The sequence below is a fragment of the Cyprinus carpio genome, chromosome B5, assembly GCF_018340385.1.
Source record: "Cyprinus carpio isolate SPL01 chromosome B5, ASM1834038v1, whole genome shotgun sequence".
NCBI lineage: Eukaryota > Metazoa > Chordata > Actinopteri > Cypriniformes > Cyprinidae > Cyprinus > Cyprinus carpio.
Genome location: NC_056601.1, coordinates 28003007 through 28029976, shown reverse-complemented (window position 1 = coordinate 28029976; position 26970 = coordinate 28003007). Strand labels below are relative to the sequence as shown.

General features: G+C 36.1%; 3 protein-coding genes across 3 annotated transcripts in view; all 3 read left to right on the top strand.

The window, feature by feature from the left end:
• The first annotated feature begins 787 nt into the window (after nucleotides 1-787).
• tmem116 (transmembrane protein 116) lies at nucleotides 788-11334 on the top strand. The gene is made up of 11 exons (XM_019090199.2): nucleotides 788-1037; nucleotides 1405-1451; nucleotides 1556-1619; nucleotides 1715-1843; nucleotides 5126-5227; nucleotides 5330-5379; nucleotides 6250-6333; nucleotides 6525-6660; nucleotides 7991-8135; nucleotides 9310-9389; nucleotides 9482-11334. The coding sequence occupies exons 1-11, from the start codon at nucleotides 972-974 to the stop codon at nucleotides 9665-9667; spliced, it is 1089 nt and encodes a 362-aa protein (XP_018945744.1). The 5' UTR covers nucleotides 788-971; the 3' UTR covers nucleotides 9668-11334.
• A 923-nt stretch (nucleotides 11335-12257) lies between these two features.
• psat1 (phosphoserine aminotransferase 1) lies at nucleotides 12258-18405 on the top strand. Its single transcript, XM_042725149.1, has 9 exons — nucleotides 12258-12483; nucleotides 13855-13915; nucleotides 13997-14066; nucleotides 14159-14364; nucleotides 15540-15712; nucleotides 15819-15988; nucleotides 16478-16606; nucleotides 17536-17673; nucleotides 17965-18405. The coding sequence occupies exons 1-9, from the start codon at nucleotides 12427-12429 to the stop codon at nucleotides 18065-18067; spliced, it is 1107 nt and encodes a 368-aa protein (XP_042581083.1). The 5' UTR covers nucleotides 12258-12426; the 3' UTR covers nucleotides 18068-18405.
• Nucleotides 18406-18822: 417 nt separating this feature from the next.
• The window catches only part of tut7 (terminal uridylyl transferase 7), a 29230-nt gene continuing 21082 nt past the window's right edge, over nucleotides 18823-26970 (top strand). The window contains exons 1-7 of the mRNA XM_042725148.1: nucleotides 18823-18886; nucleotides 18964-19126; nucleotides 20274-20605; nucleotides 20692-20810; nucleotides 24107-24214; nucleotides 24312-24489; nucleotides 24580-24668. Coding sequence (XP_042581082.1) covers nucleotides 20281-20605; nucleotides 20692-20810; nucleotides 24107-24214; nucleotides 24312-24489; nucleotides 24580-24668 — 819 coding nt within the window. The 5' untranslated portion in view covers nucleotides 18823-18886; nucleotides 18964-19126; nucleotides 20274-20280. The remainder of the gene's footprint in view (nucleotides 18887-18963; nucleotides 19127-20273; nucleotides 20606-20691; nucleotides 20811-24106; nucleotides 24215-24311; nucleotides 24490-24579; nucleotides 24669-26970) is intronic.

The following is a 26970-nucleotide window of genomic DNA, read 5'->3' as shown; positions in this document are numbered from 1 at the left end:
CTCTGATGCCTATGTGAACTGACATGAAATGTTATGTACATTTTTGAACATCAGTCATGCATGTACTGTAACTCTTCCCACCAAACTAGACAGAAAGTGAATATGATTGAAGTTTGATACATACTGAGCAGTTGGAATGGAAACATGCATATTTATGACAACTGGAAAACAAACTGAAAACAAAACAAACAAAAAACACATATATGTATTCACATATTTCATAAATTCAAAGTCTGTATCACCATGGCAACTTTATATAGATTGTTCTTGCTAAACAGTGGGCTACTTTTATTAATTCATGCCAATCACGTTGATTATGATAACTGAATATGCATGTCTCAAAATATAATAAGCAAGGACACTGTTAACTAATAGGTGAAACTAATTTATAGCTTATAAAATCGCGCGCTAGTTAATGCGACGTTCAGTTTTAACTAAATAGGATATGATGTGTTCGAGCACAGCCTAAAAACAATCATGTCATCATAGCGACAGTTTAAACGACATTGGCACAGATAGTATGGCATAGTTCCACGCACAATTTGACAAAATGTTAAATATTTCGGTCCAAAACAGGATGTCCTTGCTAATACATCAATACACAGTTCCGTGAGCCAAAACAATGCGCCACTATTTTGTCATGCCTAGTGAGGCGCCGCGCGCGGTCGCTTTGAGAGCCGAATATACATTAAAACATGACGAAAGTCTGACGCAATCTGAATGTAGCCAATCAGAATCGTTTTGTGATAAAGTGGGCGGGGCGCGCAGTTTATTATTTACAGAACTGGAATTCGAAAGCGTCTTTTGTTACTCCAGTATCACCTGAACAACTTATTATTACTATTTTGGAACGTTCTGGTAGCAATAAGAAATTTATTACAACTGTTATTTGCTGTTGTTACAGAGGACGGATTTCGAGAGGAATAGCCTATTAATATTTACTTGATCAATATATTGTTACATTTTACAATATGGACGTTTTTGGCCAAAATAAGTCACATATGAACACCACCACTCCGACTGAAAACTGGACATCTGTAAGTAGTTTTACAGCATTTTACATAAACTAGAGAATATCTCATAGTTCAATTGTGCTGCAGACGCACACATGGAGACGCTTACTAGGCACGGGATATTTTCTTTAGATGATCGTTTTAAACTGCAAAATGATCACAATTGCTTAAAATATTTGAGAAATAATAATCAGTTCAAACACTGATTGTTATTTAGCTTTATGTTATGAATTACGGACTTCCGAAAAGTAGGATATTTCCCGACTCTTCAAATCTGGGTCATGTATTACTCATAAACTCATAAAAACAGTCTATTGTCTTACGTTTTGTGTTCTGCATGCCTAAAATACACCCAGACAGATTAAATAAACTACTTCTTTTCTTTTCTTAGATATACTCTATAGTTCGATGGATTCAAATAACAATGGCTGTCCTAAGGTATCTATTCATTTTTAGCTTTGCAGTCATTTATTAAAGAGACACGTATGAATAAATGTTTGTCTTGTATACTTATTTATATTTACTAATAATTTGCCTTCCAGCATTTTAGGTGCTGGCTCCATAATCTTATGTGCCTGTTTAAAAGGGCTAGTAAGAAAACCAGAGGTAAGCCTCCATCAAATACATATACACTGTGAATTATTAATAATATGTTCAAACAAGTATGTCATTTTGACCACTAAAACAAACCTCTGTTTCAGGTGCTGCCGTTATTCTTGTTAAGTGTAACAGACCTGCTGTTAGCTTTGAGTTGGATGTGTGGAGGTCTTCTCTTCACCCAGTCCTGTAAATCTTACGCCACCTGCTACAACCTCCACATAGTGGAACAGGTACAAAACCAACACAATATCATGCCGAAATAATGCTTATCACAGGTAGAAGAAGAGTACCTTTCTGTACACGTCATGTTTTTGCATCACACTTCCACAAATAAAGCCACGTGCACAGGAGCAGTCATGTTTGATTGACTAGTGCATGTTCACAACTTTTAAAGGAATAGTTCACCCAAACATGAAATGGTGATAAACATGTATTCACCTTCAGGCCATCCAAAATGTGGATACATTTGTTTCTTCATCAGAACAGATTTGGGGAAATATAGCATTGCATCACTTGCATACCGATGAATCCTCTACAGTGAATGGGTGCCGTCAGAATGAAAGTCCAAACAGCTGATAAAAACATCACAATAACCCAGAAGTAATCCACACAACTTCAGTCCATCATTTAACATCTTGAGAAGTGAAAAGCTGCATTTTTATAAGAAACAAATCTAACATTAAGATGTTTTTAACTTAAAACTGTTGCTTCGGACATCTATAATATTGCTCTCTCTAGTAAAAAAAGTAGTCTTGTCTGAATCAGGAGAGAAATATGCACAGACCAAGCATAGTTCACAAGACAAAACAGTTCTAAACAAATATTTTAGATGGAGTTTGATGTTAGAGGACAACATGGGATGGACTTTTCACTGGAAGAATTATTATGGATTATGTACTAATATTTTGGCCAGAAGTCTTAATGCTGGATTTGTTTCTTACAAACACACAGCTTTTCACTTCACAAGACGTTCACTGATGGACTGGAGTGGTGTGGATTACTTGTGGATTATTGTGATTTTTATCAGCTGTTTGGACTCTCACTCTGACGGCACCCATTCATTGCAGGGATCCATTGGTGAGCAAGTGATGTAATGCTAAATTTCTCCAAATCTGTTCTGATGAAGAAACAATCTCATCTACATCATGGATAGTCTGAGGGTGAGCACATTTTCAGCATTTTTGTGTGACTATTCCTTATTAATTTTAAATGCCATCAAAAGAATAATCACACACTTAGACACACACATTCTTTTCAAATGTTCATTGTCATCACTTTTAGTTAAGAAAATGTTTTTTAACAATAGGGTATTTTTTAATATCCATTAAAAACCATGCCATGTTACCGAAAAGTAATAGTGTATTTTTTTTGGACATTGTCATACCATGATCTTTTTTGAAGTACCCTGGAGTACCATATGACTGCCATGACATATAAATATTGTAATTATTCAGTTTGATACTACTAGTTGAGATTGCGTAAAAATGGAAAGTCCTTATCCCATAAACTGTTCGCTGATTGCTATTTAAAGAATATGTGATAAAAAAGAAATAAACACAAATGAGGGAGGGACCACTCTAACTCTGTGCTTCCTCTCTGCATCCTGCGAATACACTGCAGGCCTGAACGCGTGTCTCTCATTACTGAGGTCTGCTTGTTTGGCATTTAACTAAAAAAATCACAGGGAATAAAACCATATGTGCTTGAACAGTTTCACTTCAAAAACAAGTTGTTCTCAGCTAAACCTAAACACAAAAACCAGTTAGTTCTAAAGCACAAAACAAACATGGAACTGGGACGGGTCTGAAAAGGAAGTGGAGCAGCAAATTGGATTCATATTCTTTGCCCAGATAAAATGAGTTCTGCCCCACTTTTTAAAGTCTGCTCATGTTTGTTTATGACAGTGGACTGTCATGGGTGTGAGTGAATGTCACAGCTCTTCTTTATTAGATTTATTATTAGATATGCTGTCATAAAACTAACTTAACTTGAAATGTAAAATGCCATCAAATGCCTGTGCTGGTTTTGCTTCGTCTGTATCCAACAATTAATATCATACTTTTTATATAATCTGTTAAACTGAATCAATTTATTGCAGCAAAAACTGTTTTAATAGTTATACTATTTCGATTCAAATAATTATTAACTAACTTTAATAACCTAAAATGAAAGATTTAGCCACTTCAGTATTTTCCCCATTACAAAAAAGTTACATTGCATAAATGTGTGGCACAAAGTAACATCATTTGGACCCCTTATATAATCATTCCCTTTTCGAAATTTTTGCAAATATTGGAGTGTTGGCTCCATTTGCAAGCCCAGCTATTTTACACTGTTACTTACGTAAACGTAAGAATCATTTATTAAACAAATAATAGGTTTAGCCCCTATTATCTGTCGGAAAATGCCCAGTTTTTGACTTTTGAAACTGTTCGTCAATCCTGCATGAGGAGAAAACGCCCTGAGGTTTGGAAAATCCTGTCTGAGCTCATGTGACACACTCACTGATGACTCATACCTAAGTTAATTACAAACGTTTACATTTTTAGAACTTAAAAAGAATCAAATGGCTAATTAAAATGATCTGGTTTTATCTGTTTAAGTTTAGAGCCACTGCATTATTAAGTATGGAAAACTTTATTAACATTATCTTAATGTCATTTTAATTCTCATGCATTATAACAGTTCTCTGGTATTGACAGGACAACAGAACTCAACTTAAAACTAAATTGTTACAGCAGAAGTGTAAGATCAGTGAAAGAGAGTACAAACGAGCAAGCCATAGTTCTCACAAAAATGACAATCCTTGCTGTATGAAGAAGTTTTCTAGTTTTTTTTTTTTTTTTTTCATTTTTGAAGTTTATATGCATCCATTCACCTTTCATGCGCTTTATTTCTTTCACTCACAGTGTTAATTCAGTATTGCACTGAATATGATGCAGTGTTCTACTTTAGCCCGTATTTCACTGTGCATTTTTTTACTTTGTGTGAATTGTGTTAAAATCAGGTGGTACACACCCTGATCAAATATAACTAACAACTCTTGCAGTAAGCTGAGTTCAAACAAAACAGAAAGGAAAACCATGTTGGCATTTCTAGGAGAAAGATGTGATATCTTATCATACAGAAGTTTCTCAGTCCTGCAATGTCATTCAGTGGTTTGCATTGCTTTGATATGAATGTCAACAAAGGGGCCATAAGACAATGTTTTCCAGTCCTGGTCCTAGATTGAAAAAGAAGTGAATGTGCACTTTTAGTAGCTAAAAACTACAACTAAACAAAAATTGTAGTTAATGGTTTGTGAAAAGTGAGAATTGGACCTTAAAATTAAGTGTGACCGTGTTGAGGATATCAGGGTCAGGGCTGGAAAGCACTGCAGTCACGCAAACAAACAGTAATGTGAAAGTCGTGGCTCACAGTATTGCGACAGCATGGTTAGAATGTGGATGTGAACTGTAACTAAAATATCTTAAACTTCATTAACTTCTCCATTTGACTTTCGCACCCTACAGACGCTTTACATGGCCTCGTTCTTCTACACGCTGCACTATGTTTGGGTGCTCTACACCGGACTATTGGGGAAGTACAAGGGACTCAACGGTTTCCCAGCCGAGGTAATCAACTCACTATTATGAACACATTTATAATGGTAATAAAGCAGCGTAAGATAGTCTGCATGTAAACACTACCAATGCTGACTAGTTTGTTTATTTCAGAATCCAGCAAACACAAGAAGCTGCAGATGTCTTGGTCCTGTGCTGTCATGGTAAGAACATAAATGATATGAAATATCACTTAAACTGATATTAACTATAGATGAAGAAACATACATTTGTGTAAAGAAATGGTGCTGAAAAAGTACTGATAGATATCAGTCTGGGGAAAAAGGCCCTCATGGGGACTCTAATGTAGATATAGACTAACATGGCAAAAATTTACCACATCATTTTCACTTCTTATTAATTCTTTGTATTTCATAACCTTTGAACTAAATATATTTATTGGAAATTGTTTATTTAAATTAATTAAGCATTGGAATCTCTATTACTATTTATTTCTATCACTGCAGTTCCCTTTATGTTTATTATCATTAGCTAAAACTAAAACCATAAAGAAAATTCAGAATTCATTACTAAAACAAATGTTAACTGAAATAAAAATTACATTTTAATATCTTATTTTATTTCAGCTATTTGCCACGCCGCCATTTCTCATTTTCGTTTAGTTTTCATTTTAGAATAACTAAAACGAAATAAAAAACTAATAAAAATAGAAAAAACAACATAATTACTAAAACTTTGAATAAAATTGAAGTGAAACTGGAAAATATAAAAATAAAATAAAATTCAAAATATTAACATAAACTATAACAATATAGCAAAGATTTGTTAGGGTTTAGCATCTGAATATTTGCATGTAGTTTACTAATTTGTTTACATTTCATGCATCCAAAATCCAGAAATAGTACATATACATGCACATTTGGAATATTATTTACAATAAATAAACCCATTACTTGTAATCTTGCATACTGTTTAGGGCAAATACCATGCAAAATAATTGTAAATGAACAGAGGTGAAGAATATAAAGCTTTTGGTTGACTGACTGTCTGTCCTGATCTCTCTCTCCATACAGTCTTTTGCCTTTAATGCTCACAGCGCCTGTGTTTGTAGCAGGAAATGTGTTTCAGTGTTACACAAACTTCACCCAGCCCTACAGGTCAGTTCAAATATATTCACACATGCACATGAAATGATTCATAAACTGTACTTTGTCATCATAACTTCATCAAAGCATCGTATTTGAATAAAGCCTATTATTATTAAAAGCATGTAGCATTCAATTCAATAGTTAGTTTAGTTGTTTGAATGCATTCCAGACAGTTGTTTAATGATGTGATTGTCTTCCAGATGTTTGCTGATGCATACAGGGGCTGTGTATCTCACCTCATCTGTAAATACAGAGATGACAGCATGTAGTGTCATTCAAGACTACTGCATGGCCATTTTCCTGACTACGTTCTTCGTCACCTTCTTTGGCATCACGGTGAGTCGTCTTTAACATTGAACATGTCTTGATCTCATTTTTGAATATCTCAGAAATGTATGATTTAAATGTATACTACAGTTCAAAAGTTTCAAAAGTAATATTGTCAGATATTTTTTCTTATAGTGTAAAATTTAATTTATCGCTGTGATCAAAGCTGAATTTTCAGCATCATTACTCCAGTCTTCAGTGTCACATGATTCTTCAGAAATCATTCTAATATGCTGATTTGATACACTGGGAAGAAAAGACATTAGCCGGGTTTCCATCCAAAGTTGCGAAAAATTGGAATTATGCGAAAAATTGGAATATCGCACAAAACATTTGCTAAAAGCATTTGCTAAAAGCACCGTTTCCATCCAACGAGTCAAAGAGAACAAAATCGTCTCTTCCTGATAAACTGGCACTATACATCACTAAGAAAAGTAGGAGAAGCGACTGAATATAATAATTTTCCTATATAATAAATTACTTGCACCTAAGAACGAGCAAACGAAACAATGAATGCGGTTACTGCTTTCGGAGGTGGATGCTGCTGTTTGGGAACGCAGATGTTTAACAGTTCTGGGAGGCAATTATACAGAAATACTTTGATGACAGACTTTGCTTGGGCATTTCCGAATGACCATAATAACATTTCAGATGCTGTGGAACAAGATCAGTCCGCTGGTTAGTCAGGATTTACCGTCCCATATTGCAAAGTCACATGACTTTTTTCACAAAGTCAGAGGAATTTATTCACAAAATGCATTTCCATCTCCCATTATTCGCATTAACCCTTTTTCGCACGAGTCAAAAACCACCTCAAACGAGCATAAAAACGTTTTTGCGAATTAAGGTGAACTTCTGCGTTTTCATCACCCAGTTCTGATGTGATACTTCAAAATGCACATAAAAGCAGGGTAATGGAAACCCAACTAATGACTGACAAACAAGGACTGAAACACTGGTATAAATACACAGGGTAACAAGAGGCTAATAAGTAACAGGTGAGGCTAATCAATAATCATGAGACAAATGAGTAACTATGGAGATAAAGGCAACACAGAAAACAATACTTCAAAATAAGATTCAATAAATCACAAGACGGGGAACATGTAACAGAAAATTCAGCTTTGATCACAGGAATAAATGACATTTTAAAATACATTCAAATAGAAAACATTTTAAATGAAAAAATAAATGCAGCCTTGGTGAGAGATTCAGAAACATTTACAAATCTTACAGACCCTAGACTTTTGAACGGTAGTGTAAGTGAATATAAGGCTAATGATTCTCCGGTCTGTGCGACTCACTCATAATCTAATTGTAGTCCTTGTTTTATTTTTAGACTCTCATGTGTAAAGCTCGCTCTCTGTACAAGCGTGTCATCACGTCTCAAGGTTTCTTTGGTGACAATCAGTGGGAAACCCTGCGTCTTCTGGAACGGCGAATGCTGCTTTATCCCTCAGCCTTCTTCTTCTGCTGGGGACCAGGTGAGCACACATTTATACACTAAAACATGTAAAGATTTACAAACTTTTATATATAACGTTACTGAGACAGCCAATGAAGAACCTTTTCTTCTCTCCATAGTAAAGAGCTGTATGTGTCAGTATGTTTACTAACAATTTTGAGATTTATTGCCCTTCATGGTAACACTTAACGTATAATGCTTTATAAAAGTAGTTTTAATGCCTTGTAATGCATCAAATGATCTCATGAATACTTTTAAACACAGTTATAATATATAATAATACTTATTTATTCATATAGAAAGGATAAAGCATTAAAACACATGACAAACAAACTTTTTAATATTATAATTCATTTTAACTTTGGTTACAGTTATTTATGAAAAGATATAATGCATTACAACATACATTATGAATACCTTTATAGTGCATTAATGCACGTCTTTAGGTAAAGTGTTTAATTTGTTAACAACACCTGCACATGCATAGCACTTAATCAGTATTTAGGCATAATTTAAGATTTATGTATTTGGATTGTATATAAGATTCAATGGATTTGGATTACAGAGTTTTAACTAATATATAACTATAAGAAATAAAAAATGTGAATTATGAACTACTAAACTAATGTGATGTTATGCATATTTGTCAGAAATGCATAAATGAGAAGAATTGGTAAGAATTCTGAAATATTAATAATGAACTTAATTTGTTTTAAATACTGTACATAATATTAATTCTCAATAAATAAAAATTATTTTTTTTAAATCTCATACATTCTAATTAATTATTGCTTGTTATACAGCTAACCATATTATAACCACGTTCATACTTTATGACTGAATACATTTGTTTTGACAATCAAGAGATAAGTAGTTTGAATAAATGCATCCTGAAAATATGATTATTTAAATAAAATCAAATAGATGCAAATAATTTATAAAAAAAAAAACGTCGCAAAAAATTTTTGAGTACAGAAATCTTACTTACTTCATTTATGCATGATTGACAAATATGCATCACATTAATTTACTTTAAGTTTATGTTAGAGCTGTGTAATGCAAATAGATGGATATTTTATATACAATTCAAATTCTTTCTTTTTTTAAAAATTTTTTGAAATAAATCCATAGCTAAACACTCTATTTTGAGTGCTTTCCCTTAATGTTCTTTTATGATCTCTTTTTTATTTCAGCAATATTTCTGGCCACTATGATGCTGGTGAAACCGGACATAATCGAGGGAAGGATGGGAGTCATTCTCTACATCCTACAGGTTCGCCAAAACATGTAAAAATCCTAACAAAACAATGGCTTTACCCATACTAAGTTGCGAATGTAAAACGTTCCTGTTCTTTTTCTCGACAGGCCTTCACCTCTGCTTCTCAGGGTCTGTTAAACTGCCTGGTTTATGGCTGGACACAGCAGCACTTTCGCTCTCTCAGCGGCAGCAGCACCCTACGGGACGCCAATACCCAGACTCCCCTGCTGCGCTCCCAGAAACGAGATTACGCTGCTTTGAAATCTGCTGCATCACTCACCAATTTTGTCTGACAGAGAGATGTGCAAGAATCTCTGTAATGCATTGAGAAGATGCGACTGAGGAATCGAACCCATGCCTTGGCTGTTGCGAGCGTCGTGCTCTACTCATCGAGCTACGGGAGCCAATACGGCACACACTGCTGTGTCAGAAAAACTGAAGACTGAAACGAGCAAAATGAAAGCAAACACAGCAGAAGCCATTTGTTTTGATGTGGTATTACCAACACCAGATGGCAGAAAAGGAAGCTAGGCTAAAAAGGGAGCTGAACATTCGTTCTTCTATCTTGGTTTTGTTTTGAGATTACAGATGCTGCACCTGCTGCTAGTTTAGCTGAGAAACCCACTTCAGGAAACCCACTTCACCTAGCCTCTATAATTCTTGCTTTTGCAATGACAGGATTGAGACTTTCAGGTCAAGATGCACTGCTAAACTGTCAAAAAGGGAAAGACCGAAGGGAGATTACGGTCAGAGGGAAATAGCTCTGAAACAGGATCTGAGAGGACAATGCTGCTGCTGCTTTCCATCCACAAAACATGCGCTGAAGCCACCCACACATAGCGGGTATCTATTACTGCTAAAGGAGCGTGAAATAACAATTTTTCTCTTAATAAACAATACAGCTGTGAGCAGGGACAGACTGGGAGTAAAAAACGGCACTGAATTTTCTCCCAAATAGCCCCACCACAACTACAAACAGTCGCTACTATCTCACAATATTATTATAATATGAATGAATGGAATAATCATGCCAGACCTTGCGGAGTGATATATAGCAGTGGACGCTCGGTCTGGGATTGTCCTGGGATTTTACTACAGTGATGTGTATAGTGAGAGAGGCAGGCAAAGGTAACCTGATGTAACGGTTTGCTTTTTTTCCTTTTAGCTTCTCCCTACTGCCTTTATCTTCACGTCTTTTATTTGCCATCATGAGCCCAGACTGTCTTTCACGCAGGATTGCCAAGTTTTCACAACAAAACCCGCCCAGTTGCTACTCAAAACCATAGACTGTAATTTTTAGGCTTGCGTGGTTCACACAAAAATTCATATTTTGTCATCAGTTACTCTCCCTCATTTCAAACCCATAAAACTTTGATATTTTTAACGAAACTTGATTGATTTCTGTCCTTCCATCAACATGAAAGTAATCCAGTCATCTAAACTTTCATAAGAGAGCAATTACCAGAACAAACCTCTATGAATTTGAGTCATCAAAGTTTCAGTTGTGAGAACTTTCAGTGGAAGAACAGAAATCTCTTAGGATCCATTAAAAAATATCTTCATAGATGTTTCAAAGACAAACAAAAGTCTTGTGGGTTTAGGGTGACATGAGGGTGAGTTTTCATATTTGGGCGAACCATTTAAAATATTGGTTGGTAACATTTTATGATTTGTAAAATATGTTTTTGAATAGAAACTGGAGTGCAATCCATGTTATGTTTTAAACTCTTTGTTCTGTAATTACAAACAGCTGGAAAAGTCATAAATGACATGTTGCACTGTTTTCCTCTTTTACTTTGGCTTGCATTTGTCCCATGACAGAATGACTTTAATGACTTTAAGATTTGCTTTCATTTCCGTGCATTTTATTGCATTTCATGTGTGCGTGTACATAGTTTTTACACATTAAAAGTTGTTGAAAATGTATAAAATATTTTATTAAAACTTCATTAGGTGTTGATATTTTGGGGTGATTGATTTCAGGATTTTACCAGGTTCTGTTTGCAGATTAGCTTTTATCGAAAAAAAAAAATAAAATAATAATAATAATAAATGAAAAAATGTGACACATTGAGACTACAGAAATTTCTCGATTACAGATTAATTATAACTGACCCTTGTGGAAATCAGGAAGAGAAACTTAAAACTTTTTTTTTTTGCAAAATACTGCCACCTACTGAAACAATCCAACATTATTATATAGGCTCTCTCAAAATATGTTTTATTTATATAACAACAATGTTTACATATAGAGGACCATACCTGCAGAAATGAAAAATAAATGAATGAATAAATAAATGTAACAATGGGAAAATAAATATGGATACATACAAGAGACAGAATTATAACAATAAATACAAATAAATGATGTTTAAATTAATAAAAGTATAAATAAATATAGGAATAAATACGTGTGGGAATAAAGATAACAATATATTAATGTATAATTTAAATAAAAAATAATTTTAAATGCTAAATATTAAAAAAATTAAATCATGAATGAAAAAAAAAACTATATTTATTATTTTTTTATTTAAATTTCAGTAAAATCCTTAAGGAAAGGTACTAGTGAGCAAATGTGTTTTAAAAACGTTCAAAAGATCAGTCAAAAAGTCAAGATCCAAAACTACAAAGCATACTTCAAAGAGAGAAAAAATAATACCATGAAGACATTTATCCTAGAAGTTAACTAACACTTCTCCATTTGTTCTCAGATTTGCAAAGGAAAAAATACACCAACAAAAAACCTGAAAAAGTAAAATCCTTTTTTTATGCCTCGTGGCCCAGAAGCTCATGCATATTTAATGAAGCGAAACGCACGAAGCTATCCCAGCAACGTCATAAACACACCATCCAATCAAACAGCCGAAAGCAGACATTCCAGATATACCGTGCGCCAATGAAAACAAGCAGGAAACTTGCACATTAGGTGTAATCATGTGTAAAGAGAATAATAGTGTCAGTCAAAATCACTTAGAGAGAAGTAGGTCAAGTGGAGGAGTTTCAGAAAGATTTAAATCCCACGGCCAGAATAAACAGACTTACTGAAAACATGGAGAAGAAACAGACCATCAATTTTGGAGCGGGACCAGCTAAACTTCCACAATCGGTAAGTGCATACCCAAAATATTGGTAAAAATATTACACAATAAAAGTTGATTATATTTTTGCACAATACTAGGTGTTGCGTCTTCGCATTGATAGTAGCGTAAATAATGCTGCGTGATCATAGATCTGAACTCTACGATTAACGTTACATCATCTATCTATCTATCTATCTATCTATCTATCTATCTATCTATCTATCTATCAACTACAAAGCACCACCAGTGTGCATGCAAAACTGTTTTACGATGCTGTAATGTACAAAAACGTTGTGCATGATTTGGGATGTAGGGTTTGGATGCGCTGTAAGCATTAAAACACCACTCTTGCGTTTTGCTGGTCTGCATGTGCCAATGTTGCATCAGCCGCAACTTGGCGTTCAGATTCGCCTGTTGACTGAAATGCAACTCTCTGGATACGTAAATCAGCAAACATGTTAAAATGTAAAAAATACACTTCGTAGATTCATTTAACATTGGCTTCACATAAGTCGTGTCCAGCCTTTTATCTTTTGCTGAGGTTGATTTGGAGAAATGTAGCGTTACATCACTTGCTCACCAATGGGTCCTTTGCAGTGAATGGGTGCCGTCAGAATGAGAGCCCAAACAAACGATAAAAACATAATAATAATTCGCAAGTACCACTCCAGTCCATCAGTTAATGTCTTGTGAAAAGAAAAGTTAAATGTTTGTTAGTTATAACTTTAAAAACATCATCTTTGGCCAAAATATGCGTCCATAATAATGCTGGTGGAACACTGGAGAAAAAGTCCACCCCCCTTTCCAACAACATATTTGTTTAAGACTGTTTTGCTCGTAAACAGTGCTTGATCTGTGCATATTTCTCTCCTGATTCAGACAAGATTACTACTTCTTTTATTTATTTATTTATTTATTTTTATTTACCTGAGAAAACAATATTATGGACAGAGGACTCATATTTCAGCTGTAAGCAACAGATTGAAGTTAAAAGCATCTTAATGAATAATTTGTTTTTGGCAAACATGCAGCTTTTCACTTTACAATACATTAACTGATGGACTGGAGATTACTTTGATGTTTTTATCATCTGATTGGACTTTAATTCTAATGGCACTCATTCACTGCAGAGGATCCATTGGTGAGCAAGTGATGCTTTGCTACATTTCTCCAAATCTGTTCCCATAAAGAAACAAACTCATCTGCATCCTGGAAGGCCTGAGGGTGAGGACATTGTCAGCAGATTTTAATTTCTGAGTGATCAGTTCCTTTAAAAGCCAGTCAGTCCTTTAAAAGGTCTTTAAAATACCTTTTGTTAATGGTAGTTAAAACAAAGCAAACCTATTTTGGATTTTAAAAAAAAAAAAGTTATTTATTGGATATTTTTCTGTTCTTAGGTTTTACTCCAAGCACAGAAGGAGCTGCTTGATTGCAGTGGCACTGGGATAAGCATTCTTGGTAAGGATATGCATTTTTAATGTTTTAATGTCTGTGTGTAATGCAATGTTTCTGAGGTGTTTATTTCTCTCTTGCATCCAGAAATGAGCCACAGATCGTCTGATTTCTCCAAGATTATAAACACTACTGAAAACCTTCTCCGTGAGCTTCTGTGAGTGTTTACATCTGTCCCTCAACTAGAAATTGGAGATGTCTTCATTCAAACTCCATAGCAAATGTATACTTTGCATTCACTCTGAACAGGAATGTCCCTGAAAACTATAAGATACTGTTCCTGCAAGGCGGAGGCTCGGGACAGTTCAGCGGGGTTCCTCTGAATCTGATCGGTCTGAAGGAGGACAGGTGTGCTGATTATCTGGTCACAGGGACGTGGTCTGCAAAGGCAGCCAAAGAGGCAGAGAAGTATGGAAAAGTGAATGTGATTCATCCAAAACTGGATAGCTACACCAGTAAGTAATTGGAGTACAGCTATATTTTCATTGCTGAGAGGTGCTTTATGAAGAACAGATGATCTTTATAAAAAAAAAAATAAAAAAAAAACACTGTTCAATCTATCTGGTATATTTTACATTTTTTCCAAAATAATTGGTGTGTCCCTTGCGAAGTACATTTTAGCATTATTTTGCTTTGTATGGAAATAGTATACTTTGAATGAATATACATAAATTCGCAAACTTATTAAAATGTGTAAAATGCACTTCACTTAAGTAGGACTTTTAGCACATCTTTACATGCATTTTCATAAGTGACTTTATTGTCTTTGAAATACGGTTAAAGTTATTGTTTGGTGTACTTACAAGCATTTATGTTAAGCTAAAATGTACTTTAACGCCATTTCTATTGACATTTGTGTTATGCATTTAAATATATTTGCAATTACATGTTTTGTAATGATAAAGTTGCAACTTAAATGTATTTAAAATATATTAACTTAAAACGTCTAACCTCTATAAACGTCTTTTAGTATGTTAGTCAACACATCCAAACACATGTACTTCTTTAAAGAATGACAAAAGATTATTAAAACATAAAGATTTAAAATGTACTTTAATATTTATTTTGTTTTTTAATTAAGCTTTTGTGGGAATGCACGTGGCCTAATGGTTAGAGAGTCGGACTCCCAATCGAAGGGTTGTGAGTTCGAGTCTCGGGCCGGCAGGAATTGTGGGTGGGGGGACAAGCATGTACATGTTAAGCTCTCTCCACCTTTAACGCCATACCATTGACTTAGGTGCCCTTGAGCAAGGCATCGAACCCCCAACTGCTCCCCGGGCGCCGCAGCATAAATGGTGCCCACTGCTCCGGGTGTGTGTAAACAGTGTGTGTGTAACCTCACTGCTCTTTTGTGTTGTGTGCACTTCGGATGGGTTAAATGCAGAGCACGAATTCTGAGTATGGGTCACCATAAGATGGCTGAATGTCACGTCACTTTCACTTTCACTTTACTGGACTTTAATAAAGCTTTTAATTTTACATTATTCCAAAGTAAGTACACTTAAGTGGCATTTTATTTCATCTTCATATTATATCTGCAAGTACAGTTTAAAAATATACTTCGATAATACAACTGGGCATTTAAAAAAGAACATGACTTATGGTGATGAAGCAAACTTTATTTTCACAGAAATCCCAGACAGTAGCACTTGGTCACTGAATCCTTCAGCTTCTTACGTCTACTACTGCTGCAATGAGACGGTGCACGGTGTTGAGTTTAACTTCATCCCGGACACTAAAGGAGTGCTTCTTGTCAGTGATATGTCATCCAACTTCCTCTCCAGGCCAGTAGATGTGTCAAAGGTTGGTGATACTTCATGTTCATTAAACTTACTACTTTAGTGTAGTTTTTTGTTCATTAAAGTAGTTTTTCATAGATATCATGTTGAGTCTCTGTTCGTTTCTACAGTTTGGTCTGATATTTGCCGGTGCACAGAAGAATGTCGGGTGTGCTGGTGTGACAGTTGTCATTGTCAGAGAGGATTTGATGGGGAAAGCTTTGAAAGAGTGCCCTATTATACTGGACTATCAGGTGCAGGCTGGCAATAACTCGCTCTACAACACTCCTCCATGCTTCAGGTACTGCTTTTCTTTATTCATCATACTGTGCCTCTGTAGTCAGTAGCCTTCATTTAAATTATTAACATTATTGTCAGCTCGCCAATTCTAGGTAGCTTTATCCAAGAAAAACAATAACTACAAAGGCTTACCAGTCAAGACAAGATCAGTTTGTATAAGGAAAGCAATAACTTTGCCATAGTATCCTTTCAAATGTTAAAGTTGCCACAATCTTTGCATGTTTTGCATGTGCCGCCCCGCCCTGACCGGGTTAACCACTTTTAATGAGGTTTAATGGTTTTGTAATTACTAAAACAAACAGCCTCGTTGTTTATTTCAGGATCTGTTTGTAGATCACTTTTCCAGCTTACAAGGATCCTTTTCTCAGTTTTTTTTTTTTTCCCAGGAACCCTTTTATAATTTTAGTGTTCACCTATTTTTCTTATAAACCTCAACCTTAATATTATTAATAATAATATAATTAATATTAAATGCTTGTTTTTCTTGCAGTATTTACATTATGGGTTTGGTTCTGGAGTGGATCAAGAACAACGGCGGGGCGGATGCCATGGAACGACTTAACAAACAGAAATCCGACATCATCTATGACATTATCAACTGCTCCAATGGATTTTACTCGTCAGTGATTCCGTCATTTTCTGTCATAATCATCCTAACATTTCTAACATTCTGGATCACAATTTTGCAGATAAAATATATTCTTCTTGTACAGACGTTTATTCATAATACACAATATTAAAACATTGAACTTATTCAGTTTTAATCATTATTTAATGTTAATCTTTAAGTTAATATAATAAAAATTAGTAAAAAAAATGTTATTGTTATAATAAAAATTTAAAAAGGATATACTGTAGCAGGCAGAGCAGCCCTTATTAACCGTGGTTTTGTTGTAGTAAAAGTGTAGTAACCAATGGCGTATTGGTTACCGTTTGTATAACCACAGTTTTACTACAGCTACCATGGTAAACTATGTAAGCTCACTGTTCAAAATTCTAAAATCCTACTAAATTGGGGTGGGGGTTTATTTGAATGTATCTCTGAGGGGAACTGACCATCTTCAGAAAATTTTAGATGGTATTTTCTTTTCAACTTACCTTCATATAATATATATGAATGTAGTATTTATAAGTGCAGCCCTACTTTGTTTACAGCTGTAACAAAGGGAATGCTGTATTGCTGCTGTTCCGTAAGCGCCACCTGCTGTCAGAGAGTGAATTTGTGTTCTTTTTGAGTCCATCTGCTGTTTTTGTTTTGTGTAGTTATGTTTTATTTAGCATAATTTCACAAAGGTAAAGTCAGACCGTTCTGTTTTTGCTTTAAGTTTTCAAATTACACAATCTAATTTACTTCAGAAACTACTCATGCTTGTTTGGATTGTGATTAAAATACAGTGGTTCTGCAAGTGCATTCTGATTCATATTCATATTTTTGGTCAAACCACCTAGCACTAAATGCAATATTTGTCTACATTATAATCTCTTCAGACTTTTGTTTTTATCAAAATGACTCCCCTTATTTATCACGTGCCATACGGACTCTTTCAGATGCCCAGTTGACATGGCGTGTCGAAGCCGCATGAACATTCCATTCCGCATCGGAAAGAAGGAAGGGGATGAAAGTCTTGAAAAGGCCTTTCTTGACGGTGCTTCTAAACTTGGCATGATCTCACTTAAAGGACACAGGTGTTGTATGAAAATTAGGAAAATTCTACGTCTGTCTTTGTAATTAGTGTTAATTCATTGTTTGCATACAGTAGCTTGACAGAAAACCTTTTCATTGCCTTTAATGGAAGGTAATGTTGTAATAACTGCATTTAATAACTACTTATGCCTAATTTCTACACAATATGGACAAATTGTTTATGAACAAATCGGTGCTGGTCTGTCTGGGATATAGCAGTTTACTTTATAAACGTTATACAATGAATAGATTCTGTTTCCTGCTTTTATGATTGTTTCACTCTGCACTTTCAGGTCTGTGGGTGGTATCCGGGCTTCCCTGTACAATGCAGTGACTGTTGAAGACGCGAAGGCTCTTGGCGCCTATATGGAAGAATTCCTGAAGAACCACCAGTAGCTTATAAGCCTTTTTTGCAAGTAGTAGTTTTTACTTGCATTGAATCCTTTAAACTGGAGTGACACTAACGAATTTGCAGCATTTATTGCAACAAGTTGTAGCAGACGAATGGACTATAACAAAACACAGATTCACTTTCATTTCATGTTTAATTATGTAATTTTTTTTTAAACTAACCCTTTTATTCAAATTGTAGTGTGCCTTAATACTTGTAAAATTGTATTTGAATTGTTTTCCACAACATTCCATGTTTTACTAATATAAATGTGTGTTATTAGTAGCTGAATGGACCGAATACTGTGATACAAGCGAAAATAAAATAAAACACTACTAAAATCTACTACAATCACTGCAGTGTTTATTCCTGAGTAGAGATGGTATTCTTAAGATAAAATAAACATGCATTATGGATATTGATGATGAAGTATGTGAACATATGGGAATATTAATTAATTTTTGATATTAGAATTATCATTTTCTCTTTTAGCAATAATGAATCCATACAGTAGCAGTTTCTGCCCAGGGTTGCCAAGTCTGATGTACTGCAACATTGGCCTAATTTTTTAAATGATAAAGCGTGTTGTTGTTTTTTTTTATCTCCCTAGTTTAACTTCGTTTACAAGTATTTAAATGTATTCTGGGAATAAATGAAACCGTTTAACAAGAAGCGATTTTTACTGGAAATAGGCACTGCCTTTTTAAATCACTAGAAGCTTTTATTTTGACGTCACGTAAGACCCGGAAGTACAAGATCAAAACAACTGCATTTCGAATGAGACAGTGATTTCAATATTAAATATCAAGCTTGTCGCTTAAAAAGTAAAGTATTCGAATTTTTCTTTATTTATGCTTGATTAAGAGCAACATGGGTAATTTTATTCTCTTAATAATTTCAGTCAGATGAACGTCATCTGATTTGACACAAGTGTAGCCGGCGGAAGTGAGTTTGGGTCAGTATCACTGATCAGTGGTCAGTATCGACTTGGTAATATTCTGGCACCTGAACATTTCACGGGATGTCGCGCTCACATTTATAAAGCACGACTGATTTTAGATTGGGTGAGTTCGGCATGTTCACTTTATTTAGGCTGTCGTGTTGTTGTTGTTAATGTAACGTTAGTTTGATTCGTGCATGACACTCCTTCCGAGCTGCCCTTTGTCCTCGAGAGAAAGCAGTTACACAGCAACTCTGCTCGTCTTTTACTTCAGTGTTGTTATTTTGACAACATGCACGTATAAATGCTGCGAGAGGTTTCTTTTTCTTTTATCCATAAAAATAATTCACACTGTCACAGTTAAAAAATGTGTGCAAAATGGGAATTTCAGTCATTCTTTGGAACTAATATGAGATTCAAGTAATGTTACTAACCTTTCCATGATCAGACCGGCGGCACGACAACATTCATAAAGAATTTGTATGAATTACTTCATAATATTAAGGGTTATTACGCAGCTCTGCATCTTAAAAAATGCTGAAAGCTGCAGTATTACGTGATTTGATGTTAAAAAATATTTCCATCACATATATGAATGCATTTTTTAAGGTAACAAAAACAGTAATGTCAAAAATAATTATTCATAATGTATAATTTACCTTAAAATCAGCAAAGGAGTAGAACGATTTATTAAAATACTCCATTTAATGTCAAAGTCCTTTACATAAACATGTGCATAAATAAATAAGCTTTTTTTTTCTTCCACAAAATCTGTATTTTTTGTTTTGATGTATTAAAACACCCACAGATGTAGCAGAAGATTTTCGGGTCATGTTTGCAATTTTTTCTGTCACTGGCCATAATTCAATCCTTAAGGAGGATTAGACATAAAATGTCTTCAGAGTCTTTTTTTATACTTGTAAAGATCATTTGAGAATTGAACGAATGGTTGTAATCTCTCTCAGAGGAAGATGTCTTTGTCTTTGTGGCAGTTCTGCTGATTAGGGGATAATACAAGATGTCTTCACTTTACAAATGGTTGTCAAAAGGAAAATTGCTACAGAATGCATCATATTTTATGAGAAAATGTGATGTGCTATAGAGCAAAAATAAGCATCCCAAAAATAGTATGAAACAAAATGTTTGATTTCATTCAGCAAATATGATCACCTCACTTCACTTTGCAATCCTCATAATGTCATTACATTGAGATTTCAAATTCCCTTTTTATTCTTCCTCGTTTTGATCTTGGTTCCCACCCATTAATCCAGATCGACAATGGCTGATAAGGGAAACAGGAAGTTTTCTCCACGCTACAGGAGACCGAAGGAAGCAGATGAAGCTGAGAGCTGGAGGAGCCCGTTGGGACGGGACAGTGTGAACCATGAACGCAGTTACAGTCCTAAAACAAAGCGGGGTCACGGTCGAACCTTTGAAAGTGATGGTAACAGAAGAGCCAAAGCCTCGCAGTCGTGCAGCTCTCCTGAAGGACGAGCGTTTGGACAAAGTCCTTCTCACAAGGACCGAATCCAGAAGGGTTCACCTGCTGACCGGAGGAACTGGAGAGAACGACAGCGAGATGGACAGAAACATGACAGGCTTGGTAAAGTCCATTATAACCTGTCATGTAATGAAACAGTGAGATTAAAAATGTAGCTAAAATCTGTCTACATCTTGTCTGTGTATCAGACAACATGCAGAACTGGAGGGAGAAGAGCAGAATTGTCTCGATTGAAAGCTGCCTCACTAGACGGGATGTTTTACAGCTGTGCTTGGATGCAGAAGGCAGTGACTGTGACCCTAAAGAGGTTCGTGTAGTTCGAATAGTTTGAATAGTTCAGCCAAAAATGAAAATTGGCTGGAAAAGTACTCACCCTAAAGACATCCAAGATGAAGATGAGTTTTTTTCTTCATCAGATTTGGAGAAATGTAGCACTGCATCACTTGCTCACTAATGGAAGTGAATGGGTGCCGTCAGAATGAGAGTCCAAACAGCTGATAAAAACATCACAATAATCCACAAGTAATCCACACCGCTCCAGTCAGTCAATTAACATCTTGTGAAGTGAAAAGTTGTGTGTTTGTAAGAAACAAATCCAGCATTAAGACATTTTAACTTTAAATGATTGCTTCCAGCTAAAATACAAATCCATAATCCATAATAGCGCTTCCTCCAATAAAAAAGTCCTTCTCCTGTTGTCATCTCACATCAAAATACACCCATATATTTGTTTAGAACTATTTTTACTTGTAAACAGTGCTTAATGTGTGCATATTTCTCCCCTGATTCAGAAAAACAACTTTTCAGTGGATTCGGACATAATATCATAACAAAATGAACAATTCGTCTAACTCACGCATGCTCTTTAAAACATTTTCCTTGCTGCTTTGTCCTCCTCCTCCTCCCCCTCCTTCATCAACTCTAACAGCTGATGACTTTGCCACGTTCTTCATTAATAAAATGAAAAACATCAATGCACAATTTTACACACTAAAAATCGGTCAAGCACATCTTTCCACCTACTACCACTTGATCCTATTCCATCTCATCTCCTTCAAGCCATTTCTCCTGCAGTTGTACCTGCACTCACTCACATCATTAACATATCCCTCCATACTGGTGTTTTCCCCTCAACATTTAGACAGGCTCATATAACTCCACTACTTAAGAAACCCACCCTTAACCCATCTCTTTTAGGCAACTACAGACCGGTTTCCCTTCTTCCTTTCATTCAATTTTCATTGAATGAGTTGTGTTCAACCAAGTCTCTGCCTTTTTTACACAGAACAACCTTCTGGACAGCAAACAGTCTGGTTTTAGAGGTGGATATTCAACTGAGACTGCCCTAAGACTGGCAAGAGCGGCTTCCAAATCTTCTATACTTATCTTGCTGGATCTGTCTGCTGCTTTTGACACGGTTAACCACCAGATCCTCCTGTCAACCCTACTGGCAAAGGGCATCTTAGTAACCGCACCCCAGTGGTTTGAGTCTTACCTCTCAGTTAGGTCCTTCAAGGTATCTTGGAGAGATGAGGTGTCCAAGTTGCAGCATCTAACTACTGGGGTGTCTCAGGGCTCAGTTCTTGGACCACTTCTCTTCTCTATCTACATGGCATCACTAGGTTCTGTCATTCAGAAACGGCTTTTTATAATACAGCTATGCTGATGACATTCAACTCTACCTCTCATTCCATCCTGATGATCCGACGATAGCTGCTCTTATCTCAGCATGTCTAACAGACATTTCTTGCTGGATGAAGGACCATCACCTTCAACTCAACCTTGCCAAGACAGAACTGCTTGTGGTTGCATCAAACGCATTGTTTCATCATGATTTCACCATCCAGTTAGGTGCATCAACCATAACTCCTTCAGAAACAGCCAGAAACCTTGGAGTTATGATTGATGATCAGCTGACTTTCTCAGACCACATTGCTAAAACTGTCTGTTCCTGCAGATTTGCTTTATTCAACATTAAGAAGATCAGGCCCTTTCTTTTCGGAACATGCTGCACAACTCCTTGTTCAAGCTCTTGTTCTGTCCAGGCTGGACTATTGCAATGCTCTCTTGGCAGGTCTTCCAGCAAGTTCTATCAAACCTTTACAATTAATCCAGAACGTGGCAGCAAGATTAAATTTTAATGAGCCAAAAAGAATACACGTCACACCTCTGTTAATCAATTTGCACTGGCTACCAATAGCTGCTCGCATTAAAATTCAAGGCATTGATGTTTGCATACAAAACCACCACTGGCTCTGCACCCCTTTACCTAAATTCATTACTTCAGACTTATATGCCCTCTAGAAGCTTGCATTCAGCAAGTGAACATCACTTGATTGTGCCATCCCAAAGAGGCATAAAATCAATTTCACAGACTTTTAAATGAAATGTTCCCTCATGGTGGAATCAACTGCCCAACTCAATCCGAGCAGCTGAGTTCTTAGCCATCTTCAAGAATTGGCTAAAAACACATCTCTTCCATCATCATTTTCATTTGTAAGTCGCTTTGGATAAAAGCGATTGCTAAATGACTAAATGTAAATGTAGAAAGCAATATTATAAATAAAGGCCTTGGATCTTAGCTTGAAGCAACAGTTTGGAGTTAAAAATGTCTTAATAATGTGTCTGTTTTGTACAAACATGCAGCTTTTCCCTTCACAAGATGTTAATTAATGGACTTGAGTGGTGTGGATTATTGTGATGTTTTTATCAGCTGTTTGGACTCTCATTCTGAAGGCACGCATTCGCTGCAGAGGATCCACTGGTGAGAAAGTGATGTAGGGCCTGAGGGTGAGTACACTTTCATTTTTGCGGGGCAAACTATTGCTTTAAGCAGTTTAAATAACATTTTGGGAAAAATCTTACGATTTGAAAAAGAGGTACTCCATGGAACTGAAGGAATACCATATTAACGTACCATAGTCTTTACAGGGTACTTTAAAGAGCACCATGGTATTACTGTGCTACATATTTGGAATAATTAGTACTGTATATTTGTTGCCATAGCATATCATACAGCAGCTAAATACACTACAGTTCTAAAACATTTTGTAAGAAGTTGGAAAATTTGTTGTAAAAGGTCTTGCTCTCCAAGACTATTTATTTGTTAAAAAAGTACAGAAAAAAACAGTAATATTGTGAAATATGATTACAGTTTAATTTTTTTATATATATTGTAAAATGTAGTTTATTGCTGTGATCAAAAAGCTGAATTTTCAGCATCATTACTCCAGTCTTCAATGTCACATGATCCTTCAGAAATCTTTCTCATATGCTGATTTGCTACTCAAGAAACATTTCTGATTATTATCAGTGTCAAAAACAGTTATGCTGCTTCAATTTTTTTATGGAAACCATGATACATTTGTTTTCAGAATTCTTTGGTGAATAGAAAGTTCAAAAGAACAGCATTTATTTGAAACAAAAATGTTTTGTAACATTATGAATGTTATTACTGTCACTTTTGATTAATTTAATGCATCCTTGCTGAATAAAAGTATTACTTGTCTTACTGACCCAAAACAGTTGAACAGTAGTGTCCAGTACATTGATCATATTTCTTCACATAATATGATTTGGGTCCTTTTTATGCATTTTTATTAGTCAAGCATCAGTCTGAAGTTCAAATGTGACAAATGTAAGGTGTACTGTGAAGACATGTCACCAGCGCTCAATCACATCAGAGAAAGAGCCCACAGGAAGAAAGCCAAGGTACGGAATCACATATTACCAAATTATGATCAAGAGGTTAGCAGACTCAAACATCTGTGCTTGGCATTTAAAGTTGAAATGTTTCTCCTCTGTACAGGAACTGCAGAAGCTGATGCTGCTGTTGAACATCCCTCCTCCTGGGAAACTCCAGTCTCATTCAATCAGCTCGGCTCTGGAAAGTGTGATCACTGAGTTCGGTTTAAACGATCAAGATTTGAAACAACGGCAAAACGTCCTCACTCTCGTTGAGAAAGTCCTTCAGCCTGTCCTTCCAGGTGTGTAACAGCACAGCGGTAAACTCAAAGCTCACTGAATCCTTTATTCAATGCTTTTTCAATACCTCTGTATTCTCGTTTCCCCTGCAGATTGCCAGTTCAGATTATACGGATCTTCCTGCACCAAGTTTGGCTTCAAAGACTCTGATGTAAACATTGATGTGAAGTTTCCATCCCATGTGAGTAGAAAGTGCTTATCACAAATATTCTCACAGCTTACATTTGAATATGTGCTATTTTGGCCTTTGAGTTTAAAATAAGTAAATGCTTTTATATTGATATTTTTTAGGTTGGCTCGAGAAAGCCAACTGACCTACTGTTTACTATTTAAGCTACTGCTTCTTTTTTGTCTTCTGAGAATAAATTTTAAAACGTCTCCTCTTAGAGTTTTCAAGCTACATCCACCAAACTCAGTTAAGACCTTCAGACTGGATTTTCATAAAACGGATGATCAAAACTACTAAAAGTCCAACAGACTTTCACTGAAGGGGTCAAAACTTTTGTACAATAAGAGGTTTCACAGGCTTGGATTAAGCCAGAATTAGGCCATTGTTCAATTAGGACATTTAAGTATTTTTTTGTAAATGTGCCTTAGAAAAAACATAACTGGTGTGCATCTGAGGCAAATCAGTGACATATATTTTAAGATTAAGTGCTTTTTCAGTTAAAACAGCTCAGACATGCATTTGAGTCTGGGATCATGTTTAAGCCTTGTCTGTTAAACCAGGGGATAAAGTGTTTAAGCTGTCTATCTCTAGCAAAGCTTAATAGGTGCTTTTCCACTGTCGGGCCAGTGCAAGTCAGTGCTTTAAACGGGCTGGGCGGGGTTAAAGGGATAGTTCACCCAAAAATCAAAATTATGTCATTAATGACTCACCCTCATGTCGTTCCAAACCCGTGAGACCTCCGTTCATCTTCGGAACACAGTATAAGATATTTTTAGATTTAGTCCGAGAGCTTTCTGTCCCTCCATTGAGAATGTATGTACGGTATACTGTCCACGTCCAGAAAGGTAATAAAAACATCTTCAAAGTAATCCATGTGACATCAGAGGGTCCGTTAGAATTTTTTGAAGCATCGAAAATACATTTTGGTCCAAAAATATCAAAAACTACGACTTTATTCAGCATTGACTTCTCTCCCGGGTCTGTTATGAGCGCGTTCACAGCATATCCGGTTCGCGAACGAATCACTCGATGTAACCGGATCTTCTTGAACCAGTTCACCAAATCGAACTGAATCGTTTGAAACGGTTCGCGTCAACAATAAGCATTAATCCACAAATGACTTAAGCTGTTAACTTTTTTAACATGGCTGACACTCCCTCTGAGTTCAAATAAACCAATATCCCGGAGTAATTCATTTACTCAAACAGTACACTGACTGAACCGAGCCAGATTACGAACGAAACATTGACTCGTTCTCGACTCAAGAACCGTTTCTGTCGGACGCGTCCGATTCGAGAACCGAGGAGCTGATGATACTGCGCATGCGTGAAGCAGACTGACACACAGCGCGTCTGAACTGAACTGGTTCTTTTGGTGATTGATTCTGAACTGATTCTGTGCTAATGTTATGAGCGCGGGTAAACCGAAAGCTTGAATCAAGGGCAATCATCGCCAATGAACTCATTATGTCGAGCGCAAAAGAACTGGTGAACCGTTTTTGGCAACCGGTTTATTGAATCAAACTGTCCGAAAGAACCGGTTCGCGGAAAAGAACAGAACTTCCCATCACTGATCCGAAAACCGATGCAACCGGTTCTTGAATCGAGAACGAGTCAATGTTTCGTTCGTTATCTGGCTCGGTCATCAGTTCAGTCAGTGTACTGTTTGAGTAAATGAATTACTCCGGGATATTGATTTATTTGAACTCAGGGGGAGTGTCAGCCATGTTAAAAAAGTTAACAGCTTAAGTCATTTGTGGATTAATGCTTATTGTTGACGCGAACCGTTTCAAACGATTCAGTTCGATTTGGTGAACTAGTTCAAGAAGATCCGGTTACATCGAGTGATTCGTTCGCGAACCGGATGTGCTGTGAACGGCTCATAACAGACCCGGGAGAGAAGTCAATGCTGAATAAAGTCGTAGTTTTTGATATTTTTGGACCAAAATGTATTTTCGATGCTTCAGAAAATTCTAACGGACCGTCTGATGTCACATGGACTACTTTGAAGATGTTTTTATTACCTTTCTGGACGTGGGCAGTATACCGTACATACATTCTCAATGGAGGGACAGAAAGCTCTCGGACTAAATCTAAAATATCTTATACTGTGTTCCGAAGATGAACGGAGGTCTCACGGGTTTGGAACGACATGAGGGTGAGTCATTAATGACATAATTTAGATTTTTGGGTGAACTATCCCTTTAATGGCCTCGGACCTGTAGCAACGAGGCCAAAATAATGCTGCGTTTCCACCGTCGGGCCAGAAGCTCCACAGTGCTTCACTAAAACCTGCCCTGTGTCACGCAACCCCA